Source organism: Carex rostrata, chromosome 1 (genome assembly GCF_964058835.1).
Source record: "Carex rostrata chromosome 1, lpCarRost1.2, whole genome shotgun sequence".
In the NCBI taxonomy this organism is placed as follows: Eukaryota; Viridiplantae; Streptophyta; class Magnoliopsida; order Poales; family Cyperaceae; genus Carex; species Carex rostrata.
In genome coordinates this window covers 12,474,181-12,494,581 of record NC_135918.1, presented here as the reverse complement: position 1 = coordinate 12,494,581, position 20,401 = coordinate 12,474,181, and the positions used below count along the sequence as shown (strand labels likewise).

Genomic DNA, 20,401 nt, shown 5'->3' with positions numbered 1-20,401 from the left:
TTAAAATACACAAGTTGTTTACCCAAAATGTTTCAGTTTATTACACAACTAAAATCTGAGCAATAATGTCTTACAAAGCACCTGATTAAAAATCCTTGAGGGGGCAAAAAAGAATAACAAATCTCTAAACTGGGACATATAAATATCATGTAAAAAAAAAACAAAAGAAATTTCTTATGCAACTAAAGGTGCAGCTTCAGGTTCACTCTCCTCCTGTGTTGCAAAAGGAATTGGTTTTGTTGGTGCAGGGAGACGACCTATGCTATCAACCTTATCTTTTTGTTTTGGAGGCGGCCGAGCTGCTTTTGGTAATAACCGTCCCTTCTTTTCGAACCACTCGGGTTTGAGCAATGCTTTGAACCCTAGTTTGTTGTAGTAGACCTTACGTACTGATCCACCTGCTGCTTCTACCGCTTCCTTTGCCCTAGTTGTGACACGTGAGACCTACATTTGATAGGGTTATTAGGTGAAACATTTTTCTTCTGTTTTAGTCATAGTTTGGCTTATATTCTTTTTGTTATTGGATTGAAAAATCGAGGTGTAATACCAAAATTCTGCCCAGTAACTAAATATAAGTTTGAACCAAAAGAGAAATTTCATATAAGGTATTTTGAATGAGGAATCCGATTATCACAATTCTGAGTTACCACAAAGTTACCACAATCATTTTTTACGTTTTCAAAGTCCAAATTGTCAATCCAAACCGTTCAACATGATCTCCACAATAAAATGTGCTTGCAGATCAAATTTTACATTTTTTTGAATTTTTTTACTATTTATTAAGTATTTTACAAAAACTAGTTAAATTCAAATCATTGAATTTTGTACCCACCTTAATAAATAGTAAAAAAAATTCAAAAAAATGTAAAATTTGATCTGCAAGCACATTTTATTGTGGAGATCTGTTGAACGGTTTGGATCGACGATTTGGACTTTGAAAACGTAAAAAATGGTTGTGGTAACTCAAAATTGTGGTAATCGGATCCCTCCTCATTTTGAATAGTAGCATGTGCTATTCAACACCATAAATTCAGCACCTTGCATTTGTTCACAATGAAAAAGAACCTTCTTACAATGAAGACAGAAATCCTGACTGATTGGACTACAATAAAGTGCATGCACAAGATACTACTACAGTCTACAGCCATGAATAACCATATTTTGAAACGATTCTTAACAAGGATAAAAGTTGATATTGTTAATGTCCAATGCAATGCATAGCTTGTATCTTAGTAAACAAGGGAAAGAGGAGGAATTGCTTGACTCAAAAAATTATGACATTAATATATTCAGAATGAATTTATTGCAGATGCATATGACACTGGAATCCCGTAGGGGCACAAATGAAAATTTATCATTAATACAAAAAATTGCATTGAAAAAAAAATGGGTATACCTCAAGATGGATAGGCCATTTGATTTCTTCAGCGCCACGTCCCATCAATCTAACACCATCCTTTATTTGCTTCCCTATGGCTCCAGTTTCCTACTTTTCACCGAAAGACAACATTAACTTTGATTTTACAAAAAAGATATCACTCATTCTACAATTTCAGAAAGTACCTTTAAGGTTTTCATTGTAATTAGTTCTCCAGAGTCAATCTTCCCTGCATTTATCAGCTTTGCAATTTTACCAAGTCCACATGGCTGTTGTACAATAGTAAAAGAAGAGTAATAATAGTTAGCCAAGAACAAAAACAAGGTCTGAAAAGATTTGAAGCTATTTTTCAATATAAATATCACATTTGAGTTGCACAATTATATTTCTGGTCAGAAAGTAAAATGCTACCTACTAAAAATATTTGGTCAGCACAGTTCAACTCATCAAATAATTGGGAATACTCCAGAGTTTGAAAGGGGTTAGTTAACCGTACTCCCAAGTTCTAATTTAAATATTAAATGGAATAAAATGGAGAGAATCACTCTATTCATCTCTCAACATTTATTCCCTCCCAATTTGGAGGGTAACCATCTTACAATGTTTGTAATGAAAATCTGTATCATGCCAGTAAGTTTCATCAAAATGCACAGCAAGTGATCCTAATATCGTTACATGAAACATAAAATTGGAACGACACACCTCAATTACATTGTTATACTAAAAGAACAGTAAATTAACCAGAAAATATATATAAAAAAAAGCACTAAAGTTCCGCTGAGAGAGATTGATTCTGACCTGAAAAGTGAGGCTGAAGGCGTTTTTAAAACCACGACGCGGAAGCCTTCGTCTAAGCGGAGTCTGACCTCCTTCAAACCCAAACTTCATGGTGCCTCTTGCCTTTTGACCCTTATGCCCTCTCCCGGCAGTCTTTCCCTTGCCCGATCCAATACCCCTCCCCTTGCGAATCTTCTTGTGCGTCGATCCATGGTTATCTCTCAGATCGTTCAATCTCAGTAAACTTACTGTCGAGAAATTGGCGGACACGATCTGCGACTGATGAGGTTTAAAGATTGCCTGTGAGAGAGGAGCACAGAAGGGGTGAGAAGGAGGAGGCGAGAGGAGAGAGGTCTTGAGCTTGGCGGAGAGGAGAGAGAAGCGCCGCAACATGTTTGGGTTTTGTTAAACGGAGAGGTTGGGGTTTAAGCCATTAGTGGAGTCAGAGCTTCGGCCTTCGGATCTGATCCGTTCATTTCATACTAGCTCGTATCTCAAAGGTACATGGCGCATTACAGGCGGGCCGGATTGGCCCGGATTCTGATCGGACGGTCGGAGACTAAACTCAAACGGTGCGTTAATGCAGAGGATTCGACTCGGATTGGAAGGGAAAGAGGCCGCTATGTCTATAGGCCGTTTAATTTTTGTATATTATCCAAGTGGATCGAAACATAGACTATTTGAAGTTTTGGCCCATTAGATAGATGCATCATGCATTGGATTCCGAATTGATCGTTACAACTTCTCTCCAGTCACTAAAACTGGACGATTCCTTGAGAGTAAATATTTCAAATCTCTGTTGTTAAAAAATGGAGAGTAAAAAAAAAAGAATCTAGGGGAGAGAGTAGAGAGGCACTACTACTAACACTTGCACGGAAAAGAAGCAAACCCTTCTTGAGTTCTGACTTAACCCATGTGAATATGTGCTGCTGCTTGGTCCCAGTTACTGTTTCAATTCTCTTTCATTTATGATTTATCCTTTTGATTTTCATTTATTTTCCAGACATTCTATTACTTCTAGTTCCATATCAACCTTTTGTCAGTTCAAATGAGAGAAATTAACTTAGTTTTTCATGACACAGGTACTGAACAAAACTTTGGTTATTCATACAGAGGATGTTCGGCAAGGGTTAACAGCTTAAAATTTAAGTTGCACTAAGGAGAGCATGTTTGATAATAAAGTTGAAGAATCACTTTCTTAAGAAGACCTTAAACTTGAAAAATTGCTTTAAGTCATGTAGAATGAAGGCTTAAAATCTTAGGCAAGCTTAAAAAGTAGGGCAAAAGAAGCACTAAGAAAGTAGTTTTAAGCTTTATAAAAGAACACTTGTTCGGCAAGCTTAAGACTCCTTAGGGTGCTAAGGAGCTCTAAGGAGGTGTAATCTGCCCCTGCCGAATACCCACATAGAGTGTGATATAGTTGTGCAGCCTTTTAAACGCTGTGGCCTTAAGTGTATTGTGTTTTTTTGCGTATTGTTTTTTTTTTTTATGGTAAGATGACAATTGTTGTCTTACAATTTTTCATTGATAATAAAAGAATATTTACATCACAGTTTAAAGCAAAATCCTATTCATATACATAGATTAATGATTAATTACTTGTCCTATTCTCAACCAGATAAAAATAACTCAGCAGTTTTGCATCTATCTCCTTGTATCCCCAATTGTTTCGTCTACCAGTATGTGAACTGATTTCTACCTTTGGTTGAAAATTCTGTTGTTTCTCTCTCGCCATATGGCCCACAGGTCCGATGCTCATGCTATCTTCCATATCATCCTCTTGGCGATGGTTGACATTGATTGTCCCGCATTCCATAGCAAGATATGATTGCACACTCCATCAAGACTTCCTCCCAAGTTCATCGTATGCAGCAATACATCCCAGTAGCCAACTGAGTAGCTACATTCCCAGAACAAGTGAGTTGCTATCTCCAAAGCCTCCCTCCCATAAAATACACACCCCTCAGGCACCTGACATCCCCTTCTCCTAAGTACGGCTCTAGTGAGTAATTTATTTTGTAACAATGCCCAAAGAAAAACTTTAACCTTTGTAGGTGCCTTGGCCTTCCAAATTTATTTTTGGTACCAGCATTTAATTCCCCCATCGTGTAAAATTCTGTATGCGGATGAAGTTGAGAAAAACACTGTGGTCTCCCATTTTCATGTTATCTCCAATGTGACCTGTTGCACATTAACTGAAACTTCATAGAAGGATTTGAACTCTACCAGTTCCCTGAGGAAGAAGGATTGGTCCCCCATGTTCCTATTTGCTCGACCTCACTGATACCGTATAGTAGTCTTAGAACCCTCGCCCAGTTGCTATTTTCGTTGGAATGCATTAGCCAAATTCATTTTGTTAGCCCGCCTCATTTTGTGTCTGTAGGTTTATTATCCGTGATCCTCCACTGTGTTTTAGCGAGCATGTTTTTTCCCAATTGACCAAGCAATTAATTGGCTTGCATGGCTCATTTCCCTTCCACAAAAAATTCCTTCTAATTCTATCTATTTGGTTGAATACCCATTTTGGTATTAGAAGCGCTTGCATAAAATGCAGCGGTAACGCCGATAGCACTGCCCTGATGAGTGTGAGTCTGCCACCAAAAGACAATAGCGCTGACTTCCAACTTTCGACCCTTACTTCCACTGTCGCAATTAGCGGTAGAAAGTCAATTCTTCTTGCTTTCTTTGCAGAAATCCCAGGTACGTGATTGGTAGGTTTGTAGTTGAGCATCTCAATATGGTTTCTACTACAGGGACCAATTGATCTAAAATGGATATTGGCACAAAGCAGCTCTTCGATTTGTTTATTCTTAGCCCCGTTAGGCTCTCATAGATAGATAAGATTAGAGAGATTATCTTTAGTGTTTTTGGATGTGCCTCTGCAATGATAATTGTATCGTTAGCGTATTGTATCAGTTGTGGGGTATGTATATAGTTGGGTGCATTGCAGGCATAGAATTTTTGATCATCCAGTTAAATGAATCGGCCACAATGATGAATAGCATGGGAGATAACGGGTCCCCCTCTCGTGCTTGAAGTATCTCGTGATATTCCCATTTGTATCTTATTTTTGAGTAAGAGGTTTGGAGGTTGAGTAGAACTATTGCAATCCATTTCGGTGGGAAACCTTTCTCTATTAGAATGTTAGTCAAGTAGCACCAGCTAACTGTATTGAACGCTTTCTCGAAGTCAACTTTGAAAAGAATTGATGTAATTTTTCTTTTTGTACAAGACGAAAGGAACTCTCGTGCGACCAAGAACGATTCCATAATCGAACAGCCTTTTAGAAAGGCCGTTTGCTTGTTCGACACCAGTAACTGTAGCCTCGGTTGTGATCTGTTTGCCAGTAGCTTAGTGATTATCTTAATGGATGTGTTTATGACACTGATAGGCCTATAATCCCCAATGACTAGCGGCTGATTTTCTTCTGAATGAGTGTGATAGCAGCCCTGTTGATGCATTTAATGTTCGACTTTCCCGTGTGTAACTGTTTTCCCAAATTTATAAAGTCAGCGGCTATGATATCCTAGAACTCTTGATAGAATTCGATTGGGAAACCATCAGGTCCGCTTGATTTTCGATAGCTGGATTATTGCCTGATGGACCTCCATGGGTATAATATCTTCGTCCATTGTCAGCATTTGCTGATGAAAGTTCGGGCCCACTCTTCTTGTTAGATCAAAAATGGACCCTTGCACTACCTCTCCCATGAGTTGTCTGAAGTGGGAGTGCAATGCCGCCTCTAAGTTATCCGGGTCTATTTGTGTTCCATCTTCTTGGTTCAGCACTCCTATTGAATTCCTGTTTTTCCTTGCATTTGCCGAGGCATGGAAGTACTTTGTGTTTTGATCCCCCAGCTTGAGCCATGTAGTACCCGACCTCTGTTTCCACTTGGCTTCGAGTAATTTTGATAATTAGAATATATATTCCCTCAATTTAATTCTCAATCCAAATTTGAAACCGTTTAGGTTCCTTAATTCCTCTGCCCAATCCAGTTGCCTAACTACCCACTTTGATCTCGATAAGTACGTTTTTGCGTATTGTTTAGTGCGTAAGCGTAACATCAATGTACACAACTTTGGTAATTTACATTCAAATTCCTGAACAAAGATATTTTGGATTTTGGATTTTTTTTCAGTGACCAGAGTTTAATTCCTATATAATTTTTCATACTGCATAAGTGTGTAGTTTGTGTTCGTTTAATCTGAGTGATCGAAATTGTTTGCCATAATTACTTTCACTACTAGAATTTAGATTATTTATATGGGACAAAAAATGCTCATTTGCATGAGATACTCATGCAATTGATGTCAATTGCATGGGTATCCCATGCAAATGGGTTCATATAGTTGACTTCGATGGTAATGACTCCTATTTTCATGGGGCTCATGCAGTTGATCAATTGCATGGGTGCGCAAACTTCTTTTGCATGGGTTACTTAAAGATGCAATTAAAATTAGTTACCCATGCTAATAATCCAAATTCTAGTAGTGTTTGTTATGATCAGTGTTGTAAAAACCGTCTGTTTAGGTCGATTAATCAGTCAATTAGTTGTTAGCGGTGACTAAACTGTTATGAATATTTTCAACTAATAGACTGATTATTTCCAATTATAGCCAGTCATTCTTAATTATTTTGGATTAATCACTTAGCCATACTATGTCTCTCAGAACGACCGCGTACCGTTATTACACCATTGGTTATGACAACCTATGACGGTAGATACAACTGTCTCTTGACTAATCGCCCGGGCTAAATACTTTATTCGAGCGGATGTTGAGTAATTATAGTTGTATTGATATTTTATGCGGCATTCATGTGTAAATACTAAATAGTATAAAAGTTGTTTATTATAATTATAATAATTATGACAGACACTAACCTAGAATGGGTGACTATTTGCAAGTTAAACTCAATTCTTTTTTTAATAAAGCACAATTTTATAAAATTTACCTTATCTTGAAAAGTTAAACTCAATTCTTTTTATAAATTTTTTAACAAAATGTTCTTGTAGCCCATAAACTTGATACCTTTCCTCACTTTCTTTCTCTCAATTTTCTTTTGCAATTCTATTATGTTAATTTGATAATTAGCATTCTTCCATTTTTATGAATGGGATTAAATGATTTGTTTAATTTGAACTTTCTAATATTCAACCTTGTAAAAATTTAAATTTTAGATTTCCATACTTTATAATTTGTTATTTGTTGTAAATATGCAAAATTAATATTTATTTTAATTGTAAAATATGTATAAGTAATCATGTGAAATTATGATAAAACTTGAATTTTATAATTATAAAATCATGAAATTTTACAATTTGAACATATAATTTTGTACATCTTAAATTAGGAAGTTAGCACTAACTTTAGAACTTGGTGCATAAAATTAAATTGAAAGAAGTTGAACCTTGAAATGTGAAAACTTAAAAAGTTTCGAACTATGCATATCATTAATTTAATTCTGAAAAATAGCATGATAACCTCAATTGTGGGTAAAAGATTGAGTTTTCATACTTTGATTTCTTGATATATTGAGTTAAAAATTTACAAATTTGAATGGAGCAGATCAAAATTTTGAAAAATGCTAATTTTGAATAGTACGACTTAAAGATTGAATAATAGTCCCCTACAAATTTTCTACTACAACATTGAATAACAATAAAATTGTATATTGTTAACTATCAAAATTAATATAATTAAAATTGCAGAATAAAAGTAGAGGAAAATTATTGAGTTTATAGGCAAAATGGCATTTTGACCAAAAAGATTTAAAGGAGGATAGTTTATCTTAATTTTTTCAAAAAGAGGGGTAATTTACAAAATTACCCTTATAATAAGGTTTATTATCCACTGGCCACTGTCCCAATGCCGCGTGGCCAGTTTCCCATGACTTTTAGAAGCAGAATATAAAATTCCAAACAAACTGCTGCCTCTGGAAGCAATAGTAAACTTTTTTTTTTTTTGAATCAAGGAAGTAATAGTAAACTACTAAACACCCCAACAGTGTGTCATCACTCCCATAGAAAAGAAAGAAAAGAAAGAAAAGAAAGAAAAGAAAGAAAAGAAAGAAAGAAAGGAGGTTCACTTAATGGTGGAACCAGTACACTCCACCTACTACGTCGGAAGTGGAGGCACCACTGGAGATCTCCAGGACGAGGTGGTGATGGGTTTGGAGACAGCGGTGCAGTCGCTGAACGCGATCGTACAGCTCCATTTTGAGAAGACACTGGAGAAGAAGCGCGCTGTGGATGCCCAAAAGCAGGAGCTCTGGCGTCTCTTCCTCCTCTTCTTTCTCTTCCTCGCCTTGGTGCTCTCCGGTCTTGGACAGACTGGACGGATCCAGTGCCGCCACGTCTGGACCCCACTTGGTCTTCTCTCCCTGGCCCACCTGGCATTCTACGCCGCTGTTGCCCACCACCTCCGCTGCATCAACGGGTATGTTGAGTCATTTGGAGAGCTAAATTTTAAAATAAATGGATATTCCTGCAAAATGAGAAACATATTTCATATTTTCATGTATGCTAACCTAAAAAAAAAAAAAAAAAATTACCAAAGAAGCAGTCTTTAGTCTGAGACTCTGATTTATGTAGAGAGGGAAAAACATGAGAAATAATGTAATTTCTGGTTGGTCGGTTTATGCAAAAACGGAAAGTCAGTGTACATATGTATCTACTTTATTTTTTTATTTTAATATTTTTAATAATTTAATATATCTCATTTGCCAGTGGTTGTGGCTTGCATAGATTCACTTTCCTGAAGTATAAAAATACTTTTAAGCCCAAAAAGCTAATAGATACAAAGAAAGTCACTTTCTAGCTGAAGTAATTGGGGAAGTTTTTACCTACTATTGGATGAGGATCAACTTTTTTATGATAATTTAAAAGAATAACAGTGTTCTTCGAGGAATTATTGGAGGCCTAGTGGCCTACTCTATAAATACATTATGCTAATAGCTATAGGATGTTCATAAAGACGTGTTGATCTTGTGTGTTGTGGAATACATCGATTAAACTCTAGAGGTAATTGAATCCAAGTCTTCTTAAATAATACACTTCCTTTAATTTAATATAGTATAATTATTTGGTATCCTTTCTATTGAGCTTAAGCTAGACATTAATATTGCCTTCAGTCCCATCTAAAATAATGACATTATGTAGGTTTCGGTACCAGAGACGGTGCCACAAATTGACGCTGGCACTAGCAACAGAGAGACTGAAACTGGTACGGTCACGGTATCTTAACTGTGGTGGTGGGGAGGGTGCAGTGATGTCAGCTGCTGAGATTGAGGTGCCATACCAGGAGCCATCTGAGAGCTATCTCAGCAAGTTCAAGCGCAGCTGGGCAATGCATTTTGTATTTCTACTATGTACCTTTGGATTCATGGTGGCATCGTCAGTTGTCATTTTGTGCTTCTAGAATGTTCTAGAAGGTTCATGGCCTAGCGGGCAATGCGCACGACACACGCGTGACTTTGGCATGTAGAGAGTTGTTAGGAAAGGATTTCTTTGGGGGTGTTGTAGAGACTGTTTCCTTGTTGGTTGTAAACTTTTTTTTTTTTTAATTAGTTCATTTTTGGTCAAGTTAGGATTATCTGAATGTAAGATTTGGTTGGTTTTTTAGGCCTGGAGTTGCTGCAATTGAAGCTTAATTACTATTTATTTGATAAAAAATTGTGCTTTGCATGTTTGATATAGTTCCAGGTCATTTGTTCATGCGCTAATATGAATTAAATCAATTGGTAACTAAAAACTTTGAAGGAAGCTTCCAAATGCACTTTGCGAGAATGTTATTACAAATTTGGAGAATACAATCTGAGGAAGCCCCGTTCATTACTAGGGTGAACCCTAAACCCTAAACCTGTGTCAAATTTTAAAAAAAAAAAGAGAAATAAAATAATGTCAAATTAAAAAAAAAAGGTCATCGGTTCTGTTAGAAATTTCTTTAGTTGTGTTAATTTTTGGAGGGTGTCACATTTTAAATGATTTTATTTGTGCCATTTCACTTCCATAGGGTAGCACCTGTATGCAAACTGTGCCGATTTAGCTGGCTCGAAGGTCACTACATAAAGATTGGTACGCGTTTACGCAAAGCTTGAACTTCTCTGCTGCTGTAGCCTGCATATATATCACCATATCGGTTATTTGTCATGATTCCTACCCGTAATGGTACAAAGCAGTATAATTTTCACACTGTCTCTCTCTTTTGTTTTTTGTTTTCTTTTGCTAATTGTGAGATCTGTCTGGGCCTCTGGGGTCTCCTTTTTTGCATGTATCAGACTAGCCTGCTAACACCGGCACTGGTACAAGGATCACATCACATTTCAAGTGCAAACCTAGTACAATTATGTTATTCCCTTAAATTGTTAAAAGATCATAAAGTTCAACCCCATTAAATCCCCATTAAATAGCTTCATAGTAGTCAAGTACCGAGCTGTACAGACCGGTACCAAACTAAGTGCTCTGAACTTTTTTTATTTTCATCTAATTTTTATGGGGTATAAGATGGTGATCACTACACGTGACTACAACTTGAATACCAGCTTGTAAACCTCGGTACAACAACAGTGCATGAATTATCTTGGAGAATGCTGAATACCTGAGAAGGACCAACATGCCTGTCAGGATGCCACTTCAATGCTGCTGCTCGGAATCTACACAAAGTGAATAATCATATTAAAATTTGGGAAAATTTCATATATGCCCCTCAAAAAACTTGAAATTACGTAATTATAAAATATAAATTATAACTTAGAATGAGTTTTAAATAAAAGGGTAAAATGGGTAATGTATAAATTTAGAATGAGTTTTATGAAAATGCAATAAATTGGGTAAACTTGTGAGTTTTTTAAATATAGAAGGGTAAATATGATATTATGAACTTTAAAGGGGTATACATGATATTACGTAATTTCAAGGTTTTTCAGGTTGTATACATGAAATTCCCTCTTAAAATTTCATAGAAAAAGTGGAAGGTGAGGGGGAAGGGTGTTTCTTCGACCTATCTCCTCTTTCTAACATTTTATGCGTTCCAGGGACCATTGGTATGATATGAGATGGTATGAAAGCATTTAACATAAGTTTTGATTGAAGAAAGACAACTTAACATCACAAATAAAATATTTGGTGTGCTTGGTACCGGTACTGGTACATGTAAGAACAATAAAAGTTTGTGTTAGCTGAAATTCATCAAATACAGGGAGAAGAGTGCAAAAATACATACGCAATTTTAACATCCTCAAGCTTCAAAGGCCCAGATGTAGGCAGCTCAAGTGCAGCTCTATTTGCACTTGAACCCACAAAAGGATTAAAATTACTGTCAGACTCGTGCCCATCGCTTTCGCTGAAATAGTCCCTGTTCTGCCATGCTAAAAATAACAAGGACTTTCATATGAGTATGCAAAGTTTTAAAGTGGCACTGATTTGTCAGTAATTAAACAAAACACACTTAGCATCATGCAAAATTCAAAATCAAGACCTATTGTTAGTAAATAATGTAATAAATCAATATTCCAACTCCAAATTTTAACTTTTAACATCATTAATGCCATAAGTTGGCAAAAAATGATTTGAAGCAATTAGTTGATAAAATTTCCTGTACACAATTATATTTGTTATTCCTTATATAAAAAAAAAATATAGGAATGAAACAAAGACAAGATATTTTACTCCTTTTTTGAAGGGCGCCCTAGATGTCCGTAATTATACATTTTAGAATATAACAAAGCGACCAAATGATCTAAAGGGTAAAATTGTGGGCTTTAATTTCTGTTAATTTAGGGGATTTCATGTTCGCCAATATCCTAAATTACGAATCAAAACTTACTTTTTCTCCCACTAGTTTGATCTTTTTGTGATTGCCAGGAATAATGGGGCCTTGATTTTCCAAAAATCCTAAACCTTGAGTTCATACCTTCATCCTAATATTAAAAGAAACACACCGTTGCTATGCAAAATTAAATACATGAAGTTTCTATTATGAAAAAAAAAACAAAGAAATCAAAAGCACAAATAAGGTATAAGGTCGTTTATGTACCTTAAAATTTTTTACTGAAGAAATTATGTACCTCAAAAAATTTAGAAGTTTTTCCATTGTGAAGATAATTTTTGAGAGCTTTCTTCCTTTCTGCCCTATTCTGGCGACCTACATATTTCATGTAGCTCTGTGGCATATTCATACAATTTGTAAGATAAACTTAAAAAAATAATGTTAGAATATCATGTTATTTGGCACCACAAAAAAAGAGAGTGCTACCACTAAGTCTCAATACCGATAATTACTCAAGCGAGCCACACTTAGTGGGGTTGTTCAGCAGTGAGGATTAAGTGGTCGAGGATTAAAAGCTTAAGCTCTCAAAATTCAATGATTTTCAGTAATTCTTTTACTGTAATTTAAATGTTAAAAAGGTAGATTCAAGCAAAGCTTGGTATTGGTACATACCACTGGCAATTGGTACCGATAACAAACAACCATAAGCTAAGCCAGAAAATTCTAAACTAAAACTAACCTTGGATGGTTTTTTATCTCTTTCACCATACTGCAAAAAGGATACATTCCATAGCAAAAAGACATGTTAGTACCAAGTGTTATAATGTTACTTGTAATTCAGTAATGTAGACCTAATGATTTATGCATGAACTAGAACAATGACATCTCAATGTGAATTTGGTCTATACATGCTATTTACCATAATTTGGGGGATTTAGGAGAAACGAACAGAACCTGTTCGACAAAATGCCTGACAGGACATTGTGTGTCAAATATTCTAACCTTGCATTCATCCCATTTTCTCCTCCCTTTCGCAGACAAAACCGGTGTAGAATGAAATTGTGCGGAATACACAGTGTTAAACAGATGATTTCTTAACCGACATGTACTCCTCCATGGAATCGATTGCATAATTTTCCCTCTCAAAATCGGAATATTTTAGAACGATTGAAGAAGGCTCGGGCGCGGGGAAATGAAACAATACAACCCCTAGCTTCTAGAGATAAAAAAGAATTTTAAAAATTTAGTATAAGTGCTCTTCGTGCAATCTCCAATTAGCTGTTAGAAAGAGTCAAAGAGAAGAATTTTAGCAAGAATCAAAGGGAATCTCTTTCTTCATTTCAGCCCAGCTCGCCGCTCCGCCTCTCTCCTTCGCACTGAACTATAATTTCTCCCTGTTTTGCGGGTCCCAACTGTCAGTAAAACCCGCAAATTGTAGAACAGGTTTAGTTACCAAATTTCGATTATTTGGGCTGGGCCGGATTGGATTTTTACAAGCTATTGGATCGGGAGTCTTTCTCGGACTGTTTGGTTCTCTCTCCAATCTGGGATTTTCCAGGCCGCATCTCCTGAGGGAATAAAATATTTGAGTTTAGATTCGGATCGTCCGATCAAAATCTTGACTAATTTCACTTGGTGATTACTATGGTTGGCCTTTCTTCATGATCGCTGCTTTCTTTGCATAGCATCACTTGTATTATAACTTTTTTTAATATCTGCCTACGGGCCTTTTCAGAAAAGAAAAAAAGAAGAAGAAAATCTTGACTAATCAAGTTCAAGATAGATTTTACCTTTTAATATTCGAATCAATACAAATTGGATGGTCGAGATCTAAAGTTAAAATTTATGTTACCTCAGGTGATATGAATTCGGATTTTCGATACCCTTATCCTTTTATTTATTGGTGATGATTTTTGCCTACACTTTTTCGGCCTTTTCAGTGTAGCGGTTTCTGTAAGATTCTTTTTTATTTTTAACCCAAATGAATTTCTTTTGATACATAACCATATGATTCAAATTTACATAGTTAAAAAAAAAACATTAATGTTTTTCTATTATTACCATAGAAAATTAATCTTTGATCTAGTGACAAAATGCAATGTTTATCGGGTATGAGAGGTTACAGCTTAGAAATCTAGATAGAGCGAGATTCATTTTTTTTTAATATGAGACATATTTTTAAATTTTTGAATTGCAAGTATATTTGTACAATTTTGTTTTAAAAAGTCATATTAAAAATTCGAATAGTTTAAAAAAAAAAAAAAATAACAGGAAGACAAAGTGGCCCCCGTGGTCTTATTTGGAACCGAATCTTCTGCCCCCAGAGTCACTGCGTGTGGGTCTTAGGTGGGCCTCCAGTTCAAAAATTAAAAGTGACCGGCCCTCTTTAACAGTGACCGGCTCTACACGCAATAACTGAGGGTGCAGGAAATTCCTACACCCAGAGAGGCAGAGGATTCGGAGTTGTCTTATTTGACCCTCATCCCGACTATTTTATGAAATCGTATACACAAACACGCAGAGAAATAGGCAAATATACGAAGACGGTCTAGTGAAATATTGATGATATATCAAGGGTAAACTATCACATTAAATGTTGTCTCATCATGTTTGATAAATTTCAGTATTGATATAATTAATAAGAGGGTTATTTCGCCCGCTAACTTTTATAATTAATAAGAGGGTTATTTACTAACAATAGGTCTTGATTTTGAATTTTGCATGATGCTAAGTGTGTTTTAAGTAATTACTGACAAATCAGGTGCCACTTTTAAACTTCGCATATTCATATGAAAGTCCTTGTTATTTTTAGCTTGGCAAAACAGGGACTATTTCAGTGAAACTGTGAAAGCAATGGGCACGAGTCTGACAGTAATTTTAATCCTTTTGTGGGTTCAAGTGCAAATAGAGCTGCACTGCACTTGAGCTGCCTACATCTGGGCCTTTGAAGCTTGAGGATGTTAAAATTGCGCATGTATTTTTGCACTCTTCTCCATGTATTTGATGAATTTCAGCTAACACAAACTTTTATTGTTCTTACTTGTACCAGTACCGGTACCAGGCACACCAAATATTTTATTTGTGATGTTAAGCTGTCTTTATTCAATCAATACTTATGTTAAATGCTTTCATACCATCTCAAATATTTTACTATTTTTTTACATATGTACAATATCACTTTTTCGGATACAGAATATGCTTAAAACATTGATTTTGTACCTATCTAAAAAAATAATAAAAATTTCAAAAAAAATTAAATTTTGGTCTCGAAGCATTTTTATTATGAAGAGCATGTTGAGCGGTTCGGATCGATTGTCCGGACTTTAAAAATAGAGATAAAAGATGTGGAGCATATTGATGCACAAAATCATGATGCATTTGAACCAGTGTTATCAGAATCGGACCGAATCGATCGGTTGGATCGGAAAAAACCGGAACCAGCCAACTCTTCGGTTTGGTTCTCTTAAGAGACCGTTTATATTACTAGACCAGTGAAAACTGGTTCAACCGGCCGAGTCTGTATTAAAAAACCGTTGAACCAATCACATGAAAAATCGGTTCAAAACATATGCAGAGGCGCTCCCTCTCTCTCATTTAACCCACGTGATCTTCCAGTCTTTTGATACTTTCAACATAAGCCTGGTCCACAAAGTTTCCTTACAAACTCACTTTAAGGCTCATGTACACCAGGTCTAAACAAAGTAAAGAGATCATTTTTCTCAGAAAATCAAAAGATAAATCGAAAAAAACAGAGAAGGGGCTGAGATAAATAGAAGGAAGAGGAATTGATCTTCGTATACATTGCCTTTTCTCGATGGAAAAAGGAAGTAGGGAGAATCTGGTTATGATGTCAAATCATGGCCTAGTTGCCGTATATTGGTGTTTAGATTATGGACTTGTTGGCTGTGGAAGGAAAGCCAACAAACTTCTCGCCTTGACAGGGTCAAGCATTCTGTCAAGCACACCAAGGCTAGAACTTTGATTTGAAAGGCTAATATTTGATTTACATTTAAATAATAGTTAATGTTCTCAAGGTGTTTGATAAAATATTCAAATCAAATGTTTATTTTTTGTTTAATGGAATAACAGTACAATTGAGTACAAAGTTGAGGTTAATTTTGAAAATAAATAAATTTGTGATCCTCTGGTTGAATTCTTGTTTGTATGTGTAGAAAACAAAATAACTCATGTACAAATATAGTTATTTTGATATATAAGTTTGATATCTGATTAATATAACAATTTTAAAATATTAGCAATTGAACCGGTTGAACCATCGATCCGACCAGTGGACCGTTGAACCGAAGCTTTAGCGGTTCAATGTCCGATCCGGTTCTGATAACATTGATTTGATGAACCCTTCTCAATAAAGATATATTTGTCACGGAATATATACTAGAGCAATAGTATATGGAGATTTCATGGTTAAAATAATAATTAACAATTAACATTTGTAAAGTAAAATAAAAACAATTTGAAAACAATATACCAGAAATCAGAAATCCGGTCATTTTTTAATTTTTAATTTGCAAATATTAATTTTGATTTTATTTTTTTAAGCACAATTATCTTTTTATGATATATATCAAAGTAATGCCGTATGTTATCTTTTAGTACGTAAAAGCAGACTTGATTAAATAAAATCATGCGGTTTTCTACTGAGTTCAGTGCCTGGGTGGGGGAAGGGAACGCTATTTTCTGCGGAGTTTTTCTGTGCGGAGCTTTTAATCTGGTCTGTTCGTTTTGGATTAGACGGACTGGATTAAGGGTTCACCAAATTTTGAGTTTTTTAAAATTCGGGTAAGATCTGATCTGGTCCGTCCGATTCGAAACGAACGGATCAAATTAAAAACTCCGCACAGAAAAACTCCACAGAGAATATTTTCCCAGGAGGAAGAGCAGCAAAGCAGACTCACCAAAGTGGGGATACCAAAACATATTTACACCGCACATGCGCAACTTTTTTTTAAAGAACAGAATATATAATAGACACGTGGTATAACTTAATTAAGTTTAGTAGAAAGATGCAATATATTTGAAAATGATAACTCATGCCTTTAGAAATAAAATTAGAACATATGAACGAATTGAATGCCCTTTTATGGGAAAAGATGATATGCTACGTGGATTCAGATCGGATTCGACCATCGGCAAATTAAAGTTTACTTAGTCTTCTTCTTAAGTTCTAAAAGCACCTTGTAGGAAGGAGACAGAAAAAGTGATTGCATGTTTGCTTTGACACATTAAAAGGAATATTCATATCTACTTTTACTACTGGACACTAATTTAGAAAAAAGTTTCTTCTTGAGACATTTTAATTGACGCGTGACTACATAGGTTTATAATTATATATTTTCTCCGTCCATCTTAATTTCATTCGTTAAAATATTTTTAATTAGTGTTATTTCTAGATTTAAACTCAATATGAACACAGGACGATTTTGCCTAAGATAAAAATTATTATTTCTCTAATAAAACTTAGATAATGGGAAAGTATTGAGATAATGTTAATATGACACTCATTTGATAATGTGTGTGATATTGACATTAAACTCATCTTTTGATGAACTAGCATTTGGTCTAGTGGTAAAGACACATGGTCTCTATGTGAGAGGTTATGTGTTTGAAACTCAGATTAAAAAAATCATTTGTTGTAATAACAAGGACATTAAATAGTTGGGTGGCTTGATCTCCAACTTTACTCAAAAAAAAAAAGCTCATCTTTTGATGTGTTAAGTACTATCAAATGAAGCATCAAAATATATAGTTGGATCATATGTGCAATTGTAATGGGGGAACTTATTGAATCAGCTACAAGAATGAGACAGTACATGCGAGAGTATACCGACATAAATGTTATTTTTCTATTTGCTACAGTAGTATCTACGATGGTATACTGATAGTAACTCTCGCAGATACTCTCACGGTATACCGATATAGTAACTCTCGCGGATACTCTCATGGTATACGATAGTAACTCTCGCGGATACTGCCCCATTTTTGGTGTTTTATTTTGTAAGTTGATGCGCGCTTGTATTGTACAAATTGTTGCTCCAATAAAAACTTAGTTTAAGCTTAACTAATCTTTTTATTGGAACAACAATTTTGTACAGTGTTTTGGTTTATTCCGTATTATTCTGTTTTATATTAGAATTATGAACCATTGTTTTGTCAAAAAGAAACTTGTACTAGAATTACGAACCATTATTCTTTTAACAGTCTAATAAAAAAGAAGTTTGTCAGAGACGGACAGATCTACACTATATCTAATAAGTCACTTTATGATTTTGAAATTTAACTAATATATTTTTTAAAGTTTTTATATAATTTAGCCTCCTCATAAAATATTATTGTAGTTTAGTGATTAAGTGTCTATTTTGTATTTGAGTAGTCGTGGGTTTAAACTCCACTAACCTTAAATTATTTTAGCCCATTAAACTAAACTTTCTAGTTCCACCACTGGTCAGGTCAGGGAGGCTACATATGCAAATGCAAGGAAAATATGAATAAGTTACATTTCTACGTTTTACAACTTCGGGTCTCATCAACGACTAGAAAGTTGAAGAAATGGTTTAGAGTGATATATATCTTTTGTAAAGTAGATAATGCTAAGAACTCAATTTGGTTGCATTTTTTGACACATCAAAAGGGAACTCTCAATCTATGCTGGTCAAACATCAAAATTAAGCTTCTTTCCCACAAAAATGAAAAATGTTGGAAAGAATGAAAAATGTTTACCTCAAGGGAAAGAATGAAAAATGTTTACCTCATGAATCTTGATGGAAATTTGGAAAATGACAAGCACGAGTTTAAAAGACGACATATAACACGTAATCAATATAACAATAACATCAACAACAACAATAACCAAGCCTTTCGTCTCAAACAAGTTGGAGTAGGCTAGAAAAGAAATTCAATTACAATCATAAAATAAAGATAAGTAGTATTAAAGTAGTAATAAAAATAAAAATAAAAAATAATAGAGGAGGGTTGTGATAGGCGTGGCGAGCCAACGTAAAAAAAACAACCATTCTCTTATGAAATGAAACTCATAGATAACACGTAATCAATATATTCCCGTAATTATGGATAATTTATTCTGGCCAAAATTTATTAAATTTAAATGTGTTAATTTAAGCACAGTGCAAATATTAGTATAATAATTTGGCATAATATACAAAGTATACAATTCTCTTTTCATTTTATCACGAGGAATTAACGAGGGTCAAAATAACGGCACTTGCCTCGTCTAATTTTTTTTTTTTCAAAAGTATGCACATATTAATTATGATTTTTTGAAACAAAATTGTACAAATATGCTTGCAATTCAAAACGTTACAAGATTGTCTCAATTTAATGATATTTTATATTCTTCCCTTATAAATAGCAATGCTATTTAAAACATTAATGTTTCCTTTGATTGTTTCCAAAAAAAAAAAAAAAAAATAACAAAAAGTTAAAAGTAGTCTGGGCCTCTTAACCAATCCTTAATTTAAAAATCAAGTTGAAAGTTAATTTCCTCCAATTCGGAGGATAGTCTCCCCTTTTGCTCCTTTCATTTTCTCTCTTTCTTTTTCAAATTCTAAATTCTAAATTTTGTATATAAGTTTCTAACACAAATTTGTTTAACATATATATATATGATATTGTAGTATAAACTTGATGTGATATTTTCTATCGTCGAGTAAAAGCCAGAAACTTAATGAATTTCTCAAAATCCATAATATCCAATAAAAAATAATAGTTTGGTAAAAAGTGAATATATCATCACTTGTCCTAAGAACCAAATTGTTCGATAGCTATCTTTATAAAATTTTTAGTAAAGCAAATTCCTTGATATCGATGAAAACAATATCTTAAATATTTAATTATTTATGTATTTAAATAGTCATATTCGTAATATTGTTAGCTAATTAATTAGTATCTAAGTTGGGTATGATCTTGCGTTAACCACACGGTAAGAAACACGGAAAATCCTGAGCATGTGTGGGCCCCAGGTAGAACCAGGCCTGGAAGAGGAATTCGTATCCTCTACATGCTTTAAGATTCGTGTAGATTAAATCCGCACTAATATTAAAGAACCTCTATATCATAAACAAGGACTGGATTAGCTCCGGTTGAGATTTATTAACTCAAAAGAACCGAATTAGCTCCAGTTAATTTAGGCAGCTTGGGATTGAGGCAGAATATGCCTTTTTTTAGAAAATAAATATTTCATAAATAATCGAAAAGATTGAAGTAACCACCTCTAGTGTTGAGGGCGTCAATTAATCTTTATTTATTATAAATATACATTAAACTTGTATTATAATATAATATTAAAGATAAAATTGTTATACGTATATCAAATTTGACCTCCATTTATTTTTTAAAATTTTAATTTAGATTGATCCTCATACCATTTTTAAAGAATAACAAATTGAGCTCTATAAATATATTATATGGACTCATATATTAAAATTCTGTCTCCGCTCCTGTT

General features: G+C 34.6%; 3 protein-coding genes across 4 annotated transcripts; 1 reads left to right on the top strand and 2 right to left on the bottom strand.

The window, feature by feature from the left end:
* LOC144559028 (Ribosomal protein L18e/L15 superfamily protein) lies at positions 1–2,600 on the bottom strand. The gene is made up of 4 exons (XM_078307941.1): positions 2,177–2,600; positions 1,564–1,647; positions 1,397–1,486; positions 1–444 (listed from the first exon to the last, which is right to left on the bottom strand). Exons 1-4 carry the CDS (start codon positions 2,546–2,548, stop codon positions 175–177), a joined length of 816 nt encoding a protein of 271 aa, XP_078164067.1. The 5' UTR covers positions 2,549–2,600; the 3' UTR covers positions 1–174.
* A 5,595-nt stretch (positions 2,601–8,195) lies between these two features.
* Positions 8,196–9,871, top strand: LOC144559021 (uncharacterized). Its single transcript, XM_078307928.1, has 2 exons — positions 8,196–8,592; positions 9,315–9,871. Exons 1-2 carry the CDS (start codon positions 8,246–8,248, stop codon positions 9,571–9,573), a joined length of 606 nt encoding a protein of 201 aa, XP_078164054.1. The 5' UTR covers positions 8,196–8,245; the 3' UTR covers positions 9,574–9,871.
* A 32-nt stretch (positions 9,872–9,903) lies between these two features.
* Positions 9,904–13,310, bottom strand: LOC144559008 (uncharacterized). 2 transcript variants are annotated; one of them, XM_078307908.1, is made up of 6 exons: positions 12,925–13,284; positions 12,662–12,691; positions 12,221–12,316; positions 11,377–11,521; positions 10,753–10,807; positions 9,904–10,271 (listed from the first exon to the last, which is right to left on the bottom strand). In XM_078307908.1, the coding sequence occupies exons 1-4, from the start codon at positions 13,051–13,053 to the stop codon at positions 11,399–11,401; spliced, it is 378 nt and encodes a 125-aa protein (XP_078164034.1). In that variant the 5' UTR covers positions 13,054–13,284; the 3' UTR covers positions 9,904–10,271; positions 10,753–10,807; positions 11,377–11,398. The 2 variants fall into 2 exon arrangements, with proteins under 2 accessions (XP_078164034.1, XP_078164043.1); XM_078307917.1 differs by lacking the exons at positions 9,904–10,271; positions 10,753–10,807; positions 11,377–11,521 and adding an exon at positions 11,534–12,073 and having other exon boundaries at positions 12,925–13,310.
* Between the last annotated feature and the right edge of the window lie 7,091 nt (positions 13,311–20,401).

Coding starts and splice junctions, on each gene's coding strand:
- LOC144559028 (XM_078307941.1), bottom strand. CDS start 2,548: ATGTTGCGGCGCTTCTCTCTCCTCTCCGCCAAGCTCAAGACCTCTCTC. Junction 1,648..2,176: donor CCTTCAGCCTCACTTTTCAG/GTCAGAATCAAT, acceptor ATTGTACAACAG/CCATGTGGACTTGGTAAAAT. Junction 445..1,396: donor AATGGCCTATCCATCTTGAG/GTATACCCATTT, acceptor TATCAAATGTAG/GTCTCACGTGTCACAACTAG.
- LOC144559021 (XM_078307928.1), top strand. CDS start 8,246: ATGGTGGAACCAGTACACTCCACCTACTACGTCGGAAGTGGAGGCACC. Junction 8,593..9,314: donor CACCTCCGCTGCATCAACGG/GTATGTTGAGTC, acceptor GACATTATGTAG/GTTTCGGTACCAGAGACGGT.
- LOC144559008 (XM_078307908.1), bottom strand. CDS start 13,053: ATGCAATCGATTCCATGGAGGAGTACATGTCGGTTAAGAAATCATCTG. Junction 12,317..12,661: donor GAGATAAAAAACCATCCAAG/GTTAGTTTTAGT, acceptor AATATGCCACAG/AGCTACATGAAATATGTAGG. Junction 11,522..12,220: donor AAACTTCTAAATTTTTTGAG/GTACATAATTTC, acceptor TGTTATTTTTAG/CATGGCAGAACAGGGACTAT.